Source organism: Ambystoma mexicanum, chromosome 6p, assembly GCF_040938575.1.
Source record: "Ambystoma mexicanum isolate Mex_15411 chromosome 6p, UKY_AmexF1_1, whole genome shotgun sequence".
Taxonomy (NCBI): domain Eukaryota; kingdom Metazoa; phylum Chordata; class Amphibia; order Caudata; family Ambystomatidae; genus Ambystoma; species Ambystoma mexicanum.
Window position 1 is genome coordinate 1,463,534,100 of NC_090935.1, and position 23,386 is coordinate 1,463,557,485.

At 49.1% G+C, this 23,386-nt stretch overlaps 1 protein-coding gene across 7 annotated transcripts in view; it reads right to left on the reverse strand.

Annotated features, from left to right (window-relative positions):
• The window catches only part of SLC4A4 (solute carrier family 4 member 4), a 1,258,962-nt gene that overhangs the window by 290,005 nt on the left and 945,571 nt on the right, over positions 1 to 23,386 (reverse strand). For all 7 annotated transcript variants that reach the window (XM_069626273.1, XM_069626270.1, XM_069626272.1 and 4 more), the window contains 2 exons: positions 23,004 to 23,091; positions 4,317 to 4,471 (listed from right to left, as the gene is read on the reverse strand). In XM_069626273.1, the coding sequence (XP_069482374.1) occupies positions 4,317 to 4,471; positions 23,004 to 23,091 (243 nt within the window). The remainder of the gene's footprint in view (positions 1 to 4,316; positions 4,472 to 23,003; positions 23,092 to 23,386) is intronic.

Here is a 23,386-nt window from a genome sequence, read left to right on the forward strand (position 1 = left end):
CCCACTGCCGACTTGGCTCAGCTGGGTATACAGTCAAGTTTAAGCTTTCTGTATCATTCCAGAGGAGAAACATTCAAATGCAAGTGAGTCTGGTCCCGCCCACACGGCCAGTCCAGCACTGAAATGCAAATCTTCTACAAACAGTATTAAAATCAATTCCTTAATCTGAAAACATTCTGCTTACATAATTGACAGAGCGTATTTGCCCAGGGCCCCTGAGGGGGCATTAGAGGGGTGAAATGCCATCGCTGATTTGGCCAGGCTGGCAGCACCGGGAAAGGGGAGAAAGTGCAGGGGGAAACAAATGGAGTAGGGATCCTGTACCTGCCTGCAGTGCATTAGGCATGCACCATGCCCATGGTGTGAATTTGGGGTGCAAATGAACCAGGGGATGAACACATAGGGTCAACGGTTAGGGGGCACAAAAGGATGCCTCTGCAAAGCGGGAGAGCTTTTTCACACAGAAAAACATCAGGTGCAATAAAAATAATATTCTGCCCACTTCCCCCTGTCCCCCAGGCAGAAATAGTTCTAATGACGTCACTGTCACAATGAAGAGTTACATGGTGGTCAAGAAGATAAAAAATGGCTGCCGCCAATATCGCTGTGGGCAGCATGGAAAATAATAGACAACAGAAGAGGGGGAGGTAAGACAATCACCCAAGCGCTCGCACTCTCACAATAACTGGGCAGAAGGCAGCGGGTGATTGTATGGTGTAGGTGCTCTGGCCCAACACTCTACGGTACAAGGAATGAGTTGATGAACATATACAATCACACTGCGCCAAACACTCTAAGTTTGTGTGCAAAGTTGCATAGATTTTTTATTAGTTCATCCAAAATCAACCTGACACGTGTTTCGAGCCTAAGCGGTGGCCAAACTTGGTTACTTCAGGGTAGGTCGAACGGTTTTCACAAATGTGGTGGTTGCAGCATGTGTGCTCATGCATTAGAAACAGCATTGGTAGACTTTGGAACATTGGGAAAACATGCAATAACATTATTTATCAATTGCAACACCACGTTTGTGGTGTATTGCATTATTTGTATTTGTGGTTTACATTACATTGGCAGCACCATCAGGCTTTTGACAATTAGAATCAGCGAACACTTGTCAACAATATTGAATCAGGAAAACAAATATCCCTTAGCAACACATTGGCAGAAAACTCATCAATTGGATAATAAAAAAGATATCAAATTCGTAGGTATGTCCAAGGTTAGTCTCCCACAGAGGGGAGCCAACCTTGAACTGAAATGAAGACAACTTGAGACCAGATTAATCTGTCAGTATAGAACGGTTTCCAGGGGTTTAAACACGGATCATGAATTTTCTGTATTTCTCTGTATGTATTTACAGTTTAACCCAGTTTTTTTAAACCTAAAATTCAACAATTGTATTTCATGTAGTTTGTGCATGCCTTTTGAGCAATGATATCCTGCGGCCTACAGTATTGCAATCACACATTTGAGATTACCAATGTTATGCAGTCTTATATCGACAGTTGTCCGATGCATTGTTATACTGATCCTACATTATTCATAATGCAGTACAGGCTTTTAAAGTGATAAGTTGACATATCGTCACATTGATCCCAATGTATACATGTGTTTGCGAATTCCCAAAGTTATTTGGGTTAAATACAATGTAAGTTCTGTTTTTTGCATAAATTGTTCTAGTCTCTTGGAATTGTTAATCATCCGGACACGTGACATATCTTATGTGTTTGTATAATAGCCACTTGCATAATAGGCTTGACAACTTACTAGATGACATATTGTCACATTGATTTTCATGTATACATGTGTTTGCGAAGTTTTAAAGTCATTTGGGTTAAATACAATGCACGCTTTGTTTTCTGTACACGTGGTTTAAGTTTACTGGAATAGTTCATTTATTCGGACGCATGACATAGGGTAACATCCATGGTTTGTTAATATTCATGAATTTGCATAATAGCCATTTGTGCCGCTGGAGTCACATCAGTATGCACTTGTTATTTTTTCTCACGACCAAGAGAAGTGCAATGAAATCAACTGTAGACTGATACAGCCTTTTCATGCTTTTTGGAAGGAGTTAGATTATGTTATTGGGTCTATGTACATAGTTACACTGGTATTACAAGGCTATAATTTAGGTTTTTCATGGGCATATGCGTCTAATTTAATTATTTAATTGAGCACGGTTACAACTAATATATATCTACAGCGTTGCACGCATGCAGTGCTGAGGGCACTGTTACCAAGAATTAAATACACTTATACAGCGGTATGTGTATTAATTGGCAATTCCTGACACAAGCAGTAAGTGCATGAATACATGGCAGCAATATGTGCCTAAAGTTATTACGGCTTTGTAAATTGAAACTTGCATATATCGGCCAGCATGGGTTATGGGAGCAGGTGAGTGGACTATTACCCTGAGGAACAGCAGTGTCACACACATCCAAGATGGTGTAGACACTGGAAGTTGGTGTCTGGTCTAGTTGACGGTGCCGTAGCAGCCAGAAAACATCACATGTATCAAGTTAGGTTGTACGTGGAAGCGCAACCCTGTTAAATTCAGACGGATACCGAAAGGCGAAGTAAGCGGTAGCACTGTAGACTTTGTCATCGTCCCTGGGGGGTGATTATTTTGTTAATTAGGATTGATTGAAGGGTCCTTGTATCAACACACATGCAATACGCACATTGTGCATTTCTTGGGGGGGGGTTATTAGTGAATTAATTGAAGCAGATTGGAGGGTCCGTGCTTTAAATTAAACGCATTCTATTACTGTTGTTTGACCCTTCCGCGTTTGGATGAATCTAAGCAGATTGGAGTGCGTGAGTAGAAATACGCACTAAAACAATTGTGTTGGCTCTTTTATTTCTCTTCTTTTCCCTTTTTTTCTTTTCAGATCAATTTATTTGACCCCCTTATCGTGATGTGGCACCCTTTTGAACAAAATTATAAACGTGTAACTGGATTAATTTAGCTATGTTGGATTGTTCAATCAGAACACAGCAATTATAATCGGTGAGGCACATTAGCGATAAATTACTAAGGTATTTATTTGGCGTTTGACTACGGGTGATTTCACAATACACATTTTATTAACAATTTTCACCTTATGGAGATGGGGTAATATATCCAGTTTATTTGAATTGAATTGACTATTAAGACAATACGCTTAATGGTAAGTGGCAATATGGAGTTTGTGTTATACGCATCTCAGTAAGTGAGAATATTAATTGTTCATATTTCATTAAAAATGTCTTTTGGCTTCATTTTATTTTGTGGACATAGTGAAATTACGAACAATGCAAGGTAATCCCCTCTTAAATGGCATAGATGATGCGACCCACTGCACAAGTGACTGTTTTTTGCATTTCATCAATACAATAATTAGCATTCACTAATTGTGTTTTTATGTGATTTGTTTCCTTTTTTTTCTTTATCATGATTCTTCATTCATCTCGTATGGTTTGTATATTAACACTTGGTCATTTGACTATCTGCATTTTGATTGTTGACACCATTTGTGCAGCCTTGGTGTTTCACGCCCGTTCAAACTTATATTGGTTCATCTTTGTAAATGTGTTCCAATTTTCTAATTGTATGGGACGAATCTCTTCAGCCTCAGAGGAAGAGCTTAGGCTCGAAACACGCGTCAGGCTGATTTTGGATGGACTAATAAAAAATCTATGCAACTGTGCACACAAACTTAAGAGTGTTTGGTGCAGTGTGATTGTATATGTTCATTAACTCATTCCTGGAAAATAATAGGCACGACAGAACGGGCATGGCAGGAGTCTTGTAAAAGATGGGCAACAGGCCAACACAGCACTCTACAGGTGGGTTTGAAGGGATAGGAAAACGGTGTTGGCCCTTACATTAAGATAGCAGATGATTCATGGATCACAAAAGTAAGCTTCAGTTTTATGTGAATAGCACTCTTTGGGGGAGGGGCTAAGTTATTGTGGAAAGATAGGAACAAAAATGGGGTCATGTGGGCTCAGCATAAAGCAGTTATGACAATATCTTTTTCAAAGGCACCCAAATATTCCTCGGTATATGATCATTCATTTTCAAAGTAATTAAAGAGAAACCTGTGGTGTCAGGAGAGGTTCAACATACTGTAAATGTCAAGAAACGTACAGTCAGATCTTTCATCTGATCTAAAAATGCAACCTTCTTTTCATAAACACCATAGTGAATTACCTTTTCACTTTGCTGTACGTTCCAGAATCACTGATACCAATCAAAATGAGAAAATATGAGGCATACATAGAGCAGCTGGAGGGCAGCCCCTTCTTGCTTATTAGCCGGTTACCTTTTATCTGACGATGGGAGGGACTTTGGCGGTTCTATTCTGATGGTGGGGTCCCATTCCCCTGGAGGAAGGACAATCACCTCATCCAGGAACTCATCGATTCCAGCGATCAGATCTTCACGGTTCTTCGCTTTGTAGGCGATGTCATGGAAGACCTGCGAAGGCAGGAAAACCATGTGTCTAGCAAGATCTACAATTAAGTTGCTCCAGTTTATTAACAGAAAGGGAACAGCAGATGTTTCATGATAATCTACTGGGGAGAGCTATCTTGACACATTCTGAAATTTCAGGGGCTTCTCTGGAGTAAGTTAGTGTTCCATGCGATATTGAGATTGGGATCCGCTAACTACTGTATATAGCAACATGTTTATGGGTTTGTTATTCAAAGGGCCCTTGTTTCTGTTGAAGTGTGCAGACCATTTCTATAATAATCACACAAACAACCATCCAATCTCCAATTTCAACCAACATGTTAGTAACTCGGGGTAGCTGTATCTTCAGATGAGAGCATTTACTTCTGGAGACTGAATACGGAAGGAAAAATCCTAGAATACAATGTGAGGGCCAGTAATTAGTGTTACCGATGAGCTCTTTGCTCCTGTACTGTCTACATTCTTTAAGGAGAAACGGCATAAAGCTTAGGTCGTTTTCACACCTTTTTTTCCTGGATAGAGATAAGTGCAATATTTGGTATTGAGGTTCATGTAGGAAATACATCTGTATCATAACTCCCTTTTATTGAACATACTCTGAGCATTTGTTCATTCATTATGCTTCTACTCAGCTTTTATGAGGGCCTCCCATAGCAAAAGGCATACACATAAGTTGTATTAGATCTGGGAGCGGTTTGTCACATAGGATTCGTTTAGTATTAAATATATTTGTGTTGACTTCAATATGCATATAAGCAGAAGGAGAATGGCTAGAACTTCAATTTGAGAAAAATAGCCAGCTAAGCCAAAATATTAGAAATAGCAATTTTGAATGGGTGCAAGGATTTTGCAGGTGGTAAGTCAGCTGGGGGGTCACTGGAGTGAGACACTTCCCATATTTCGTAGCTGGCACTCTGGCATGGAGAAATTAGACCAACCAGGGTAGCAACACAAAGTAGACAAAGCAGTGTTTGAATCCCCCACCCCACAAACGATTGAATTATCAATTGATTCACTTTAGTCATACCCTGGTTGAATTAGAAGGCTTGCCTGATTTCCTTCTGTTTGCAGATAGGCACAGGGGGGATTTTGCATAATGCTATGCAACATATTCACTCAGTCAGTGAGCAGTGATTTCTTAAGAGAGTAGATTCTTTCCTGTGCTTGTGGAGATCTAGTCCTTTGGACCAAAAGATGTCTGGTGTCTGGTGTCTGCTTTCAGTACTTCCACGGTGACATGAGAAAGGAGCGTGCTCTATTGTTGTAGAATATCCGATGCTAGGTTCAGAGACCAAAGCTGGGGAAGGAACACTGGAATGCCTTAGAACGCCTTATATGCCATAGGTTTCCACATCTTATAAAATTGCTTATATGCTTAGATTCTCTCAAAGGCACAACTATGTCCACTCCCTTTGCTTATCTTGCTGAAGACTACCACTGCAGGGTGAAGGCTACTCCAATTCAGCTCCCGATATTAAACATTCCCTGCTAAACCCAGCTCACTTCTCCCTATACCTGAGGAGCAGTTTCTGAATGTGTGTGATGTCTGCACAGGCCGCTCATATATATCCATGGCATCATAGGCTGAATACCAACTACACCCCCCAACTCCCTCCCCCCACCCCAACAATTGCCCAGCTCTGTACCTTGTGCTCAGGCATACCTGCTTCTCGTTTCAATCCCGGTTGTCTTGACTCTGGCGACTGCAATGCAGTGGGAGGATACATAACAACTAGTATCCATTAACTAACAACTAACTTGGGTGTAGGCTGCTCTCGCAATGTACTCTTCTGAGAGGCTTTGTCGTTGCTCCTTCGTCCTTCCTGCGGATTGTCGATAGTGTTACACAGAAGTTCCTTATAAAGTATTTGCTTAATGTTCCGCTTAGGTCAGTTTGTGCGTGTTCTTGTCTAGTATTCAATATACTCGTTCACGGCTGTGTCGTGCCCATGGCTTCCTCCTCCAGCTCTTTTGGAAAGTTTTCCATGTCCAGCCATTTGTGCGCCTCCTCCGAAGTCTCAAAGAAGGCCGCTCTGCCATTTCATATAATCTTCAATTTCGCCGGATACAGCAACAAGTATTTCACATTGGCGTTGCAAAGTCTCTTTTTCACTGAGGTGAAATGTAGCCTTTGTTTCTGTACCAGTAAGGTGTAGTTAGGATATGCTGTGATTGCCGCAGACCGTCTCCTTAACATGCAAGCCTTCCTGAAGTATTCTAGGATCTTCTCTCTGTCCTTCTAGTTCAGAATGCGGGCTATGATTGGTCTCGGAGGGCTCCCGGTGGTGGTTTCCTGAACAGCGATCTACGTGCTCATTCTACTTGAAGCTTTGGGATAGTGAACCAGTGCAAATTTCCTGTAGGAATATGTTTTCAACTAACTCTGTAGGGTTTGTCCCTTCCTCACCCTCGGGAAGGCCAATGATTCGGACATTATTCCTGCGTGCCAGACCCTCTGCATCCTCCACCCTGTCCTTCAAGTTCTTCATTTGTTGTTTCAGTCATGAGATATTCGCTGTGGTGTCTTGCAAGCATACAGTGTACTTTGTGACTTGTTGTTATAGTGCCCCTGTACGTTCGGCTAGGAATCTGACATCGTGGTGCAGTAGATTAACATCAATGCTGATGGCATCCATCGTGGTCTCCAGCGTAATCTTTAGGGCTGCGATGGCTGCCAGGAACTGCTGATCTCCTGTCCGTCCTGGCTGACCCTGTTGTTCCGGGCCTGGTGGCGTGATCATGACGCTTGTATTAGTGGGTTTCATGAACGTGTCTAACGTAGGCTGCTTCGCTTTGCCTTTTGCAGCTTCAGATGTCATTTGTACACCTTGGCCGTGACAATATCCGCTCAATGTTTCTCTTGTTAATTTAGGCTGTGTCCGGAGTGATTTGGGCTCCTGCTGCTGCCTAGTCCTGTTATCGGAGCGTATCTGTACTCCCTGGGTCAGTGCGCTCATGTGGGGTCTCAACTGGCCTCGCCAGGGCATACGCAGTTGTGCCTGTGGTTAAGCGGTAGCTAGTTGCACACGCTGGCCTCTCAGGTGGCGTCCACTGTGCTCTTACGCCCTTGATCCGCTGTTGTTATGTAGCAGTGTACTGCTTCGCCGAACAGGCTGTGTACCTGCCCTCCTTGTCTAGACCAGTTTCCTTTGTTCTGCCACACTATTGTACCCCACACAGTGTTCTACATGAGGGGTTGGGGCGAGTGGTGGTTCAAGTGCCCTGGGCATCCACTATGTCCCTGTTGAAGGGATGCTGGTTGATACACTTGTTGGTCTCTCTGTCTCTTGGCATGCATGCTACAGGAGACAGGTTTGTGCCTCAATGTCTTGCCGTTGTACTTGCATTAATCTAGTCTGGTGTTGACTCTCATGGGCCTATGTGGAGAGCAGCCGTGTCTTACAATGCAGGATTATGCCTTAAACCAGCCTCCTTGGTGTGTCTGTTCTCCATTTTTAGTCCGGCTCCTATTCAGCTCACAATAACAGCCTTCCTGCCGTTTTATGGGCTGCAGAGCCCGGGACACAAAAGATCCTCCTATACTAGGTCATGCAGCAAGTATGATGGACCAAAGGGAGGTTCCACAGGTTGTCAAAGCCCGCTGGGTCTCCATTGAAAAATGTTAGGTGCAGCGTTGATGGCACTGCGATGGCACCATATAGTGTGCTTTTCACTCCTGCCCACTCTGACAGCGATGTCTGTACTCATGTGGCTACGCTTTGGGCAGCTTATGGGTGAGTTGTTTTCTGCTGCAGCGGATCGCTTAGTGGGGAGGCAGACACGCCCCCAGTTGATTCATTCTACCAGCTCTGTTCTCCGTGAGGTTGCACCGCCGTTACTTTGGGCACTCGACAGCCCCTGGGCACAGCATCCTACCCATCAGCGCTTTCCTATTTTCTGTGCAGTGGATGGTCTACTTTCCACCTACTCGAGACCACTGGCTCCAGTATTCCGACTCTGCGCCGTCACCACCATTCATACAATTGTACCGCTGCGATTGCTGGCGGTCTGCTCCCTTGTCCCATGGACAATCTGCTCTGGTTGCACGGAGGTCCTTCCGCCGTGGACCGCATGGGGCAAGTTGTCCCTCAATTCTACCGCCATCTTGCCTTTGTCCCCGGCACACCGGTGCAGATTTTGGAGGGTGCATTCTCGTTCGTCAGGTCCTCCAGCGTTACCCAACTTCGACACTGTGGTCCTGTGATGTTCACCATAAACACACTGATTTTTCATGTTGTGTGTTCCGAGGAATCTGCCATAGTTGTATTAATATTGCCGGATCACGAAGGAGCTTCCACCGGAGCAACCTTTCACATGGCTAACTAGCCACATCCCAAGGACTTTCTAAACTTGATACCAATGGGATGAGAAAGTAGAGTTGCCGCGGGAGTGGAGGGGGATACCTTTGCGATATATATGTGGGAGTCTTTTCTTATTTTATATTCTCAATAAAATGTATTCAGTGTCCCACTGTAAACTATGATTATTTCCGTGTAATTTAGAAAGTGTCCAAGTAACAGGCAGTACAATATTTTGATCTTAAAGGATCAAAAGTCAAATGCTTGTGCACAAAATGTCTGCACTGTAAACCCCCCTAATCCGCCACAATAGATGTGTACATACACAGAACGCAGCCACTGTACGGGGTCCAACTCCAACCAGCAAGTGGATTAGCGGAAGGTTAATTCATTCATTCGTTCAGACTGTGATGAAATCCCATTCTGTCCAGAAGAAGCACAGGGGGAGCAAAGGCCACAATCTGCTATGCCCAAATCTCTATCCCAACCCAGATCAGAGGTGTTTCAGTCATAAATGTAAAACAGCTCAAAGTTAACAGCAGTCCACCTGTGGATTCATATTTGTAAAATGAGCTATAGGCAGGCTATGCTCTCCAGAGATGTGTGTCATCAGCAAAAGCTTTCAGTCAGCAATGCTGTGTGTGTTCAGTAAAGTAATGTGCAAGCAGGGCTTTATAAACCTGTCCTTTGCTTGAATACAAACAATAATCAAAATGTCACCCATATAAGGAAAATAAACATGTATACGAGCTGCACATAGAGGGAATCAAATTGAAGCATGGAGAACAAAAATGTAAATGAAGTAAAAAGGAAAACACACAGATTGGTTACTTTTCCTGCCTTGGCTAGGGTGGGTAAAGGCCAGGTCGTCAGGGCATTTAGAAGGCCTGTGAAAGGGCACCTAGTCCGCCAGTTCGCTACCTTTGTCTCCTTAGAAGCCTTGACTGCACTGGCAGGTCTTCTTGGTGCTTCTTTATATGTTTGAGTCATGGTTAAGTGACAGAAACGAAAGATTTGGTCACAGCATTTCAATGCGGTGAGGCTCTTTAAAAGACTTGACCAAAGGAGGGGCTTCTAGCAGGGTATCTCGGATGGCTCTCCGGGCTCGCTTCAAAAGCAAAGCGGGGTTTTGGACACATACAGCAGTCAGGTGTATGAAGTATTGGGGAGCATGATCAGAAGTTCAGAAGTGGCTTGCTGTCTCGTAACAGGCTCACATTCTTCTTTTGAAAGTCTGAGCAACAACAGTGTCCAAAGGAATGCCTTAGGACAGGACATTCATGCGTGCTGGATGTCTGTAAATAAAACCTTTGGAGCTGGAGCTCTCATTTGCCTTTACTCCACAGGGCAAGTATGCTGAGAATCCACTGGCACTTTCACCACTCTCGGTGCACAAGTGTCCTGGTAAAGGGGTCCACAGTCAAGGAAAAGTCCAAGTTGTCCCAGTGATTTCCCTTCTGTTTCTTGGGGATGGTAATGCAAGGGCTTCTTCTCCCTCCTTGGATAAGCTGTCTTCCCTCCTATGAAAGGTGAACCTGCACTGTCGACAGCTCCAACAAGTATTACCAGAGTGTGGGTTTCCCATTCCATTTATAGGCACATTCTGGAAGGCAGTTCAACGCCCCCTGTTAGAATTCAATGGGGACGTCTCCCAGGAGAAGTGCCCCTCCTCGTTTGCAGCAATTCAAAGAGGCCTCAGATCCCAGAGGAGTCACTAGTCACCAAGCATTAATGGAGACATTGATTTTATTAAGTTACAGCTTCCTTGCGACCTTACCTTCTCCCATGTCCTGCCTCCTCCGGACTTTCCCCTTCCTTTTATGCCTTCAGCTTATTCTTCAGAAACCGGCCTCTCCACATGTGGGTGAGGTGGAGAAGTCTCCCTTGTGGCTTACCAATGGTTTCTTTCCTGTGTAGGACTGACACCATTTGCTATCAGTTGTAAAGTCTGGATATCTAGACTAATTGTGTGTTTCATCTGATCAGCCGATAAGCACAAGGCAAGTTTGGTGACATAAAATCAGTGAGATCAGGATTGGCTATAACTCTATTTGTCTTCGCACAACAATATTCTTCGTTGGCAGAATATGTATTTACATTTGGATTTACCTAGCATCCAATGTGCCCAATGGCCAGATAGTGCTGTCCGTTTTGAGAAGGCACTGGATATACCAATGGGATTTAACATGGGGACTGTATGTTCTTGGAGCCTGTGGGTTCTTCCAGGGAGTTACCAGGAAAAGTGGCTACAACGTGTTTCAGGAGCAGATTAATGGGCTAATTCATAGAATTCTGCGCGCAAGTGGCGCACGCGGCTGGCGCACAGTGTGCGCGTGCAACTTTCTGTGCCAGCCGGGTGCGCTAAAATCCATTTCCACGCACAGCGTATTCATGGATTTTAACATCCAAAACCAGCCGTGGCGCAGCGACCCTGCAGCAGCGCCAGTTACGCCCCTAACCCCTCCCCGTGCACCATGTACAGCGCACAAATCCTGTACATGGCGCACAGGCTCACAACCATGAAAACGCCTGTAAAACTCCCCGCGCACCCCTCTGAATACACGTACCCCGCTGCGCGGGTAGTCTCACACGCGATTGGGCCTGTGCGAATGGGGTACGTGTATTACTGGGGTTTGCGTGAAGTTTCACACACGATTGGCCCAGTGCGAGTGGGGTACGTGTATTACTGGGGTGCGCGGGAAGTTTCACACGCGATTGGCCCTGTGCATGCGGGGTACGTGGATTTGGGGGGTGTGCTGGAAGTTTCACAAGCGGCAGGCCCTGTGCGTGCGGGCTACGTGGATTACTGGGGTGCGTGGGAAGTTTCACACGTGATTGGGCCTGTGCATGCGGGGTACGTGGATTTGGGGGGTGTGTGGGAAGTTTCACACGCGACAGGCCCTGTCCGTGCGGGCTACGTGGATAACTGGGGTGCGCGGGAAGTTTCACATGCGATTGGGCCTGTGCGAGCGGGGTACGTGGATTACTGGGGTGCGCAGGAATTTTCACACGCGATTCGCCCTGTGCGTGCGGGGTACGTGGATTTGGGGGGTGCGCGGGAAGTTTCACACATGGCAGGCCCTGTGCATGCGGGCTACATGGATTACTGGGGTGAGCGGGAAGTTTCACACGCGATTGGGCCTGTGCGAGCGGGGTACGTGTATAACGCGGTACGGGGAAGTTCCACACGTGCTTTCGCTGTCAGAGCGGGGTACCTGTATCCAGGTGGGTGCGCGGGGAGTCCCACACGTCAATTGGCAGTGTGGGTTCTCACAGGTGTGCCCTCTACCCCTTCCACGGACCATGCAGGCAACCCACACCACAGGGGACTACCCAGCACCCCTGGTCATGTCCCGCAGGCAGTCCATCCACCATGGGCATGCCCCCAGCCAGGCCACATGTCATCTTGCACTAGTGATCACCAACTCATGTCCCCCAGCACCCCCACCCCCCAGCAGTGAGGGGCACCTGCCAGCAGGCCCCCACTCATGTCCCCCTGCACCCCCACCCCCAGCAGTGAGGGGCACCTGTCAGCAGGCCCCCACTCATGTCCCCCAGCACCCCCACCCCCCAGCAGTGAGGGGCACCTGCCAGCAGGCCCCCATTCATGTCCCCAGCACCCCCACCCCCCAGCAGTGAGGGGCACCTGCCAGCAGGCCCCCACTCATGTCCCCCTGCAGCCCCACCCCCCAGAAGTGAGGGGCACCTGCCAGCAGGCTCCCACTCATGTCCCCCTGCACCCCCACCCTCCAGCAGTGAGGGCCACCTGCCAGCAGGCCCCCACTCATGTCCCCCTGCACCCCCACCCCCCAGCAGTGAGGGGCACCTGCTAGCAGGCCCCCACTCATATACCTCAGCACCCCCACCCCCCAGCAGTGAGGGGCACCTGCCAGCAGGCCCCCACTCATGTCCCACTCAAGTCCCCCAGCACCACCAACCCCCAGCAGTGAGGGCACCTGCCAGTAGGCCCCCACTCATGTCCCCCTGCACCCCCACCCCCCAGCAGTGAGAGGCACCTGCCAGAAGGACCCCACTCATGTCCCCCAGCACCCCCACCCCCCAGCAGTGAGGGGCACCTTCCAGCAGACCCCCACTCATGTCCCAACCATGTCCCCCAGCACCACCACCTTCCAGCAGTGAGGGGCACCTGCCAGCAGGCCTCCACGCATGTCCCACTCATGTCCCCCAGCACCCCCTGCACCCCCACCCCCCAGCAGTGAGGGGCACCTGCCATCAGGCCCCCACTCATGTCCCCCAGCACCCCCACCCCCCAGGAGTGAGGGGCACCTGCCAGCAGGCCCCCACTCATGTCACACTCATGTCCCCCAGCACCCCCACCCCCCAGCAGTGAGGGGCACCTGCCAGCAGGCCCCCACTCATGTCCCCCTGCACCCCCACCCACTCACCCACCCAGCAGTGACATGCCCATCTCATGACACAAACCAAATGTCAACTATGTACATCAACACATGTCCGTCACACACACACACACACACACACACACACACACACACACACACACACACAAACACACACACACAGGTTGCCATTGATTGAGTAAACTCACATGTCGACATGCATGAACCCAATGAGCGAATCCCACACATTGAAGTAGAACATCAAAATGTATTAACATGAACATCAATTTAAAGTAATTAAAGCATAAAAAAATGGCAATCATGAAATGGAATGCATGTCCAAATAAAAAAAAAAATCCTCAAAAAATCCCAAGTAATCCAAAAGAAAAATGGCCAAAACTCTCTGTCCACCAAACCAAATCCAAATGAAACGCAACAAGGTAAATCCATTGATCCATGGTGAAATGAAATTAAAATGTCCAAATAAATCCAACGTCCAACTATGTACAATCCAATTTTCAACGGTCCATGAGCCCATCGAAATAAATGAAACCTATCTAATAACCTACCTAACAAAAAAACTATATACAAAAGTTTGGGGACTAGTCCAAAAGCCCCAAAATAAAAAAAAAAGAAAAGGAAACCTAACACTATAAATTATTTACCATGGCGGCAGGCAAGTCCTGCGGCTCACTCACTGATGTTTTCCGCCAGGGCATCATCGAACTCCATGTCTATTTGCTGGAGGCGGGCCTCTGTCCTGGCCCCGAGGTCTCGCATGGAGGCACTCATAGCCTGTTCCAACTCCCTGCGAGTTGCCTCGAGGCACTCTGCCCGCCTCAACACCCGACGCATGGAGAACTCCGCCCTGACCATGGTGACTGCGCCTCTTCCGCCCGCCGCCGCTCCGCACCTATACGCTGGCCCAACCGCAGCCACACGGAAGACACACCCATTCCAGGGTCCTCCTGCCCTCTGGCCGATGCCTGCCCCCCTGATGTCGATGGCCCGAGCCATCATTGCTCCCACCTAGAGCCTGCTCCTGCTGCTGCTGCTGCTGTCCATGTGCCCTGTCCGATGATGCCTGCACATCCTCCATCAGCTGGTCTTCAGTTGTGGTGTCCACTCCTGCTAGACCGCCGAATCCCGAGTGTGGCAGGGATGGAATCTCCACCAAGCTGGCTTTGTTGGTCAGGCCTGGTCCACAGGGGACCCTGGTGGAATCTGGGCCGGAAGACGGCAGGGAGAATGACTGGCGCATAGTCTCCACAGAGGAGGAGAGGTCCGCCAGAGTGCGCGTCGCATGTAGGAACCCACCGACCAGGGCCCCTCCCAACAGTGTCACGTCGCAACGCTGCTGTTCGTGATGGCGTGCGTTCTCCGCCCAGGAAGAACGCATGTCGTCACGAATGTCACGCGTGCACAATGTGACACCAATCAGGATGGAGCCCATACGTTCATGGGACCCCTCGTCCGCAGGTAGTGGAGAGGCAGATGACATGGCACTCTCCCCTACCTGTGGACGGGCCTGGGACGGGGAATCCCTGCTGGTGCATGGTGGTGCAGTCACAGGGTCAAGGACAGCGACATGCACAGGCCCCTCTGCGGTGACCTGTGCTGCCTCCTGACCCTGGCCCTGGTCTGCACCACTTGCACCAGTGGTACTACCCCCACCAGGCCCTATGTGCGGCTCAGTAGCGGGTTCCTCCTCCTCTGTGGAGACCACCAACCTGGATGTCTCCACACCGTCTTCCGCCATTGCAAGCCCCTGTGGGCGCTCACTCGGCCCTTCCGCCACAGCCGTAGTGGCAGACGCGGCACCAGCCTACTTGCTCCCGGATGCTGGCAAGTCCTGGGAGGGTGGCTGGGCCTTGCGTCGCCGCCCAGTGGAGGCATCCCCGCTGCTTGGCTCCACAGCGCCGTCTCCGCCCTCTTCTTCACTTGACGCTGCGTAGAGGGAGACATAGAACACAAGCATCAGGGTACAGTACAATATTCCCCTAGACAGGTCGCAATAACACATGAGTGGCAGTGTCAAACGTCACTTCCATCCTGTCCCTCCACAACACATGGGTGAATGCACGCAACACACATGCAGCAACAGGCACGGCGCCTGCAATCATCATCAGCATCCATGTACACGGGCCTCTATTAACCAAAATGTTGCCTTCAAACTCACATGCATCATGGCTCACACTGATTCCATGAACACACATCACCGGAGGGTCATGCATCATGGCTTGTATACCACAGACACAGTGGATAGACCCAGTGCATACAACGGTGACTGCATTGCATGAGTGAATGTTCACATCATCACGGACATGTGTCATGCATTCATGGCGTTTCAAAGTCACACACACACTTCTCAGACACACACACATGTGCCCCATACATGTACATGACAGCAGCACCCATCCCTCACACCCCCTCCATGTCCAAGAACAGAGACTGGCATGCTTCCACGTGTGCATTTGGCATACAGCTCCCCATGTTGCATTGTAACACATGCACCAACCATGTGGTTCACACATTACTGGTCTCACATGCATGACCATGATGTGCCTGCACACACACATCCATACATGTCCTATGTCACACATACAGGCAAGTATCAGACTACCAGTACACTGCAACATGCCCTGTCTCACACACCAATGCTTGGCCACTTACCGCTCAACTCCAGACAGGGTCTTCCTCCGAAGGATCTGGGCATGGAGCGCTGGGCATACACGTTCCAGGACCCTCATCTGGATGTCACTCATGCTGACCCGGCCCCCCTCCATGAGGTGCCGGGCCTTGTAGAGGATCCTGGACCTGACGTCCTCCCAGCGCTTCTTGACATGCTTGATGTCGCGGGTTGCCACTCCCTCAGCGTTGATGGCAACCACTACGTTGTCCCAGATCCTCTCCCGTCCTTCCTTGTTGGCGCGTGATGTTCCGAAGAGGGCATCAAAATGCTCCAGGACATGCTTCACCAGGACACCAACTTCCTTCACACTGAAGCTGGTGGCCCTCTGCCTCTCTGGCTGGGGGTCGCCAGTGGTCTCAGATGGTGTTTGCCCCAACATGGCGACCCCCGAGGCATGCGTGGGTGGGCAACTGGATCCTGGGGCTGGGCTGTGGAGCAATGGTATCCCAGTCAGGAGTCTTCTGTTCCAGCAGGGGTGGACACAGCAACTGGAACCCTGGCTGACGTGCAGGCACCAAATAGCAGGGCACGTGGGCAGCAGGCAGGCAGCAGCAGATGGCAGGTGGGAGCGTGCTCGGGGATCCCGGGGGAAGTAATTCGGCCTTCTGGGCAGGAGCGTGGTCTTCCGTGTGTTGTTGCGTGGCCAGCTTGATACGGAGTGATTTGGCACGTGAAAATCTTGCACGTCTGCGTGTAATTCGAGGAAAGGCCCTTAGCGCGTAAGCGCGTCTGTGAAGTTACGGGCGTTTCCCTCGTGACGTGGGCATAGTGGTTCAGCGCGCGTGAAAAAACTGCACGTCCGTGTGTGAATGCGTGTAATCCGAGGAAAGGGCCTACACGCGTCTGTGACGTTATGCGCGCGGGCGTTTCCCTCGTGACATGGGCCTAGTGAATCAGCACGTGAATACACCGCACGTACGCAAATTCATTAGACCAAAGTCTGTGATGTGAAGCGACGCGCAAGGGCATTTCCCTCAACACGGGTGCACGTTCATCCTACACGTGCGAAAACTGCACGTCCGAGTGTCAGCTCGTGTAATTGGAGGAAAGGGCCTTAGCGCGTACACGGGTAAGTGACGTTGTCCATGTGGGCAGGTTTAAAAGGTACGTGTAGGACGCCATTTACTTGTACATGCTTTTCATGGAGAGCGAGTGGGTGAATTTTGTACTTCTTGTCAGTTCACATGCAATTACTTCACAGCGTTTCAAGTTCGTACTCCCTGTTACCTCTGAGAGCGTTAAGTTTTTTGGTTGGCCCTGTTTCCTCAGACAGCGTTCATTTCTTCTTTTGTCCTGTTTCCTCAGACAGCGTACAATTCTTTTTCACGTTCTTTTTCCAGGAATACGGTGAGGCGTGCACGTATTTACCAACTGTGCTTGCCCTGTGTGTTGCGTACCCCTTCAGAGGTCATTGTAGGCTGCGTGTATTACGCGTACGCTTATTTTTGTGTTTCTGGGTGCCACAGCGTAGTGCGGGTTCATTTTTCCACACACGTGGTCTACGAGGGGTTGCGTGCACGTTCATTTTTGTTTTCGGGGTGCCTGTGCGTCGCGTGACCTGTCATCTTCCCCCAGGGGTCATTAGCAGCCTTGCTAGAGCACTAGGGTACGAATTCCATCTAGTACCCTACCCCTTTCACCCCCAATTGCCCAGGACAATAGTTTACTGCTACTCCCATACCCACAACAACATCAGTGCCATGGTTGGGAGGCGACCAAGCGGTAATGGAGGCAAAGGTGGCCGACCTTCAAAAGGTGGGCATGGTGGGCACGGTAGGGGACATGGCCAGGATTTGCAGGGTGCCCCTAGACCCCCATGTGTGGAGGACCAATCAGGGACACCCATTCCCCACCCCCCATAGTTGTGGGAAACGTAGCTGACACCATCCCAGCTCAGCCCTTGTTGGACCGGCCCATTGTGGCACCTGAACCGGCACAGGAAGACTCCCAGGCTGACTTCCAGGTCAGCAAGTCTAAGCCACGTGTGGCGGTGTAAGTTGTTGTCACCAGGCCACGTGGATCTGGAGCAGCAATGTCATCTGCTGCCCCAAGTAGGCAGGGTGGGGAGGCTGCAGGGGCAGCTGCAGCTCTATCCACCCCAGCTCTGAGTCTCCCAGCCGGGACAGTGTCGGTCCAGGTCCATCAGACTGACGTTGCCCTTGCCAACATCACCCTGCAGCCAATGCCTGCACCAAGACCTATGGTCATTGTGCCTTGGCACACTCCTAGTACACAGTCCACCGGCGCTTCTGCCCCTACTCACCAGAGCGGCGTAAGCCACTCAGGATCCACACCACCTTTGAAAAAGAAGAACAAGGGTGCTCTGGCACTACATGCTGAGACCCCAGACACGGCTACACACTCCGGCACGTCGAGGAAGCCTAGCTTTAATGACGCCGAACTTGATGCACTTGTGGCCTATTTGTTGGAACATAGCCGCGAAATGGTGGTGACTGCAGGGTGCAAGACCACACCTGGTCAACGTAGGGCACACTGGCAGACCATCACGGACCACATTAGTGCCCTTTGATTTGTGAGGCGCACAGCTGATGTTTGCTACAAGCGGTGGAATGACCTGAAACACAGAGCAAAGAACAAGCTGGCCTCAAATCATGCCTCTACTCTGGTGACTGGCGGTGGGTTTTCACCAGAGGACAACAAACTCACTGAACACGAGTCTGTTGCTGGAACCTTCGTCACAGAGGAACAGATCCAAGGCGTGGGAGGCCTACCTGATTACGACGCATTGTCCGGTGAGTGCCCATGCATGTGTGTGTAATCCATGTGTATGTTGTTTGGGTGACGGGTTCTGATTGAGTGCCAGGTGAGCGTGTGTACTCCAGAGTGGTATGGGTCACCCATGTGCTTCCTCCAATACATTCACGTGCCTTGGATTTGGGTATGACAGTATCCCTTCTGCCCACAGTAGCCAATTAGCGCCACATTACTGCAGTTGCCCTTGACCTGTCATCTTGCAACAACAATGTTCAGCTTTTGTCAGTGTTCATTCTGGCTGATTGTTTCAAGTCTCCCATTTTTGCTACGCATTTATCAGCACTAATGCCATATATGTGACATGCTTCTGTCATTGATTACACCCCACATTGGCCCACATTTGTTGCCTTGTTATGTGAATGATTAGACCATTCAGGCTGATTGAGTATTGGCCTGCTCACATTAATTATTGGGGCCTTTTTGAATGTAGAACATGATAGTTGTTTCCTGTCATGTTAAAGTGACCAACCATTGATGTGTACATCTGCCTACAAATACTGTATTATTGTACAATAGAAGTGTTTCGTGTGTGGCACATGCATCTTTTGCCATACTATTTAGCATTTTTCATCTCATCATGTCCATCTCATATGGATGGGTGACAGTACTCATTCACTGACATATCGCTGTAGTTGTGTAATGTACCATGGCTATGCTACATGCCATCTGTGCGCTGGCATGTGTCATGTATGTGTACTGGACATGCCACTCACAGGCTAATGTGTGATGCCAGTTCTACCCACCATGCAGCACGTGTGTTGCTTTTCCATCTTGGTGTCCTCAGTGTCTGCTTTTTGCCTCCCCTTCCAACTCATTGACAGTGCATGCATGCCAGGGTTATAGTCATGTGGGACATGTGTAAATCATGTACAGGATCTCTGTCTTGTCAGGCCTATGTGTGTGCTATGGTGCTCATGCCTGTTTGCATTTGTTGTATTTCATGTTTTTGTAGGTGATGACGCACTTGATGCTGGTGAGGTTGAGGAGATGGTGCAGACCCAGGAGGGATCTCAGCCACGACCGAGCACCAGTGAAGGCCGTGGTGTGGTGGTGGGTGAAAACCCAATCTTACTGCAGACCATTCTGTCCAGGGGTGCCTCTGGGTGCACCTCCCCAGACCTCTATTCAGGTGCTGAATCGGATGATGAGACTTATGTGCTGTCGCAGGTGAGTGCTTCTGGCAGGGATTCTGTTCTGTCCAACCCACCTGCACCAGGGGTAGAACCCTCTATGGGGATGTCAGTGTGGGTAGGTCCGCCTTTGGCGGTTACGGATGCAGGGTCACACTCCACAACATCTGATCCTGTTCCTGGGCCAGCAGATTAGAGGGGGAATGCAGTCCTGCAGCCTCTGTGCTTGTGCATCCATGTCTTCCTCAAAATTTGCAGGTACCTTCTTCATGTCTTCACAAGGCCGTCTCCTTTGCAGATGGAGTTCATGTTGTATGCAGTACACTGACACATTTGCGTGGCAGCAACACTCTGCAGTTGGAAGGGGTCGATGTGCTGGCTTATTCAGGTTGTAAGACTACCACTACTTTGACTTTGTACTGTCATGTTTTTGCAATGTTTCATGCTGTGTTGATGTATTGTGGTGTTAAGTATTTGGTCATGTGTGCTGTTTGTTATTGATTGCTGGGAGAATATTGTCTGTGGGCTGTTTCCATTTGGGACAGTGCACTTTGTGACACTTGTGTCAAGTCTTGTGCATTGCTTTGTTTGCTTTCACATTGCATGACATGCCATGGTGTGTTGGGTGGCGGAGATGAGGAGGGGTTGTGTGACATGGCGCTATTTTCATGTTGTATTTTGCTAGGGGGTAGTCATTCATGCAGCATGAATGTATGTCTTTTAATGACACAGCATTGGTTGTCTTTGGGTAGGTAGGGATGCACACAATGTAACACTTCCAGGTGACCAATCTCAGGCTGGTATGGTTGTGACAGTGGACTGTCCCTTATGTCATCATCATTGATTGTCAGCTGGTATGTGCCAGGTCTGTGTGCACTCCACAGGGGTGTGATTTTAGGTGAAGTAATTAGCCACCAGCTGCATACGGGCTGCATACGGGCTGCCTCACCACGTGCCCTTCCCCCCTCCCATGCGCAGCAGCCGTGCATGTGGTTGGGGATGTGGGGGCACCACCATGTCCACCGGCAGGCCCCAGCCTGTTGCAACGTTGTGCAGGACACATGCTGCCACTATGATCCTGCACACTACTGGGGAAGCGTATAGCAGCTGCCCACCAGAACGGTCAAGGGAGCGAAAGCGTGACTTGAGCACTCCGAATGTGCGCTCCACTATGCCACGGGTTGCAATATGGGCTGTGTTGTATCTTACCTTGGGTGGTGTGGTGGGGTTCCGAATTGGCGTCATCATGTGGGTGCTCAGAGGGTAGGCACAGGAAGGTGATGATGGGTATCATTAGTGGGGTTGTGACATTACTCAGTATCTGACATGCAGGCATGTGCAGTGGCATTTATACTCACCAAGCAGCCATGTATCGCCATGCCGCCCAGCTTCTAGGTCCCGGTTTAGGGTTGACATTCTGTATATGAAACTGTCATGGGTGGACCCTGGATAGTTGGCATATACTGAGGGGATGATTCCCTTGGCATCACATACTACCTGCACGTTGATGCAATGCCAGTGCTTGCGGTTTCTATTGATGTGCTCTGATGCCCTCGGAGGATGTAGAGCCACATGGGTGCAATCAATGTCACCTAGTACTTTGGGGAAGTGTGCCACCCCGTAAAAATCCTGGGCAACAGCCTACCTTTCTGCAGGTGTTCTGGGCAGGTATATGTGCCTGCAGACTGAGGGGCGTGCAGCCATGATGGCCAAGACCTGGTGCAGGCAGCGTGACTGTGTGGCCTGTGACACCCCACCCCCACTATGGCACTTGTCCGCTGAAATGACCCAGTAGCCAAGATGTGCAGTACATTGAGCACCTTTTCCAAGGGGCTCAGTGCTTGGGAGCACAGGGTGGGTGATGTGAGGTCATCCTCCCATTCACTCACCAGGTTGAGTACTATATGAGGTGGAAACCTTTACCTCCCATACACCTGGTCATCAGGCATCCCAAAAAGGCTGGTTCTGGGTGTAAAAATTCTGGCCCTGACTATCCTTCTCCTCCTCCTGTGGTATCCCACGACCAGTGCTGCGAGGAACGGTATATACATCGTAGCGTCTGAGCTTGTTTGTTGTTTGCGCGCACTTTTATGCTGCGCGGGTCCACATACGCCTGCTTCATGCTGGTGTACATGTTTCCAGATTAGCGCGTCTTTTTTGCCGCCTGCGTTAGCCCCGTTCGATTCCATGAATACGTGTTGTAGGCGCGCGTGTGGGTGTTCCACGCATTTGCCTCCTGTACTTCCCCCGTAACGCCCACATTTTCACGCGTTGTTCCCCATTCCACGTGTTACGCCCCGTGTTCCGCCTACTTTTGTTGTGTGCACTGCGCTAAGTGCGCTTTCGCTGTGCGCATAGCGCACGCTGTTTGATGACGTGTGCGCCCGTGTGCACCACGCAGGATTTTAGCGCACATCCATGGATTTACACACGCACGGACTTCCATGAATCGCTGTGCGCGTGTTTCGCTGCTATTTTCACACTTGCGCTGCGATTCGCACGCTTGCGCGGGAATTTTCAGCGCACATTAATTCCATGAATCAGCCTGTTGATGTTTTACATACCTTTTGTATCTGAAATGTAGTCATACAACTCTCAGCTGTTGGTGTGTCCTTCAACTGTGCACAGCACAAATATACATGTTTTCACTGTCTGGGTGACCCTAATGTTGTTACTCACTTACTGAGCCCAACATAACTTTTTAGCTAGAGAGCATGTGCAGAAAGTGTGTTTATTCAACAAACCACACTTTCCAGCAGAGACACCACAATCAGGTTGTGGTCTAAAAATAAAGAAACTCAGGAGAGTACATTGTGAACACAGACCGAGGCATGAAACACCCTTCAGCTGGCAGGAGATTAATTAGTTTGAAAATAGCTAAGTAGACTACATTACAAATTAAACAAAGGACAGGAGAGAACAGGGAGGGGTGACAAGGACGCTTGAAGAGAGAAGTTGCATGCTTTTTGAGACAGAAGCCCACTATGGTGTAGGCAGCCTAATGTTTCTATTATTACTTTGCTCCACTTACACCTCACCCTACTCGAAGGTGAGTGTTGTTATCAAAGAGATCAGAAAAAGAAGCACTGCAGTTTATGCATTATTTGCATTCAACCATATAATATTTAAAATATACTGCGGCAGTCCAATAACTTAAACTTTGTACATTTGAAACTTTGTCACACTGTGGGCAGAATTCCTAGGCCAGGGCATACAATGAATGATACAGTGAATAATTAAAAAGCCTCCAGCACTGGTAAATGGAGCTGGGAACTGACTTACCTCATCAGACATCAAGGTGGCTATGGAGCGGCCGATCTCATGATACGACTTAGCTTTACCTTTAGGACCCAAGAGAATGAACAGAAACCTGATGGGGGGAAAAAAGGGAAATCGCATAAACTCTCCAAGTGAAGACATACATGCAGTAGTTCGCAGGCTGCAGACACGCTTGGGATGGTAGATGTCAATCTTCTAATATGGCATTCATTGCCACACATGGGGGGCTGCCCAAGCTGCAATGGCCCACTAACCTAAGGTGATAGGTCCAAGTGAAGCATAGACTCCACAAAGGACTTCAGGCCACTAAAGGACAGGACACCCCTACTGTGCGGCCATCAAGGGCTATCAGCATGCTGTGTGAGACAGATGCTGGATTAGAGGTC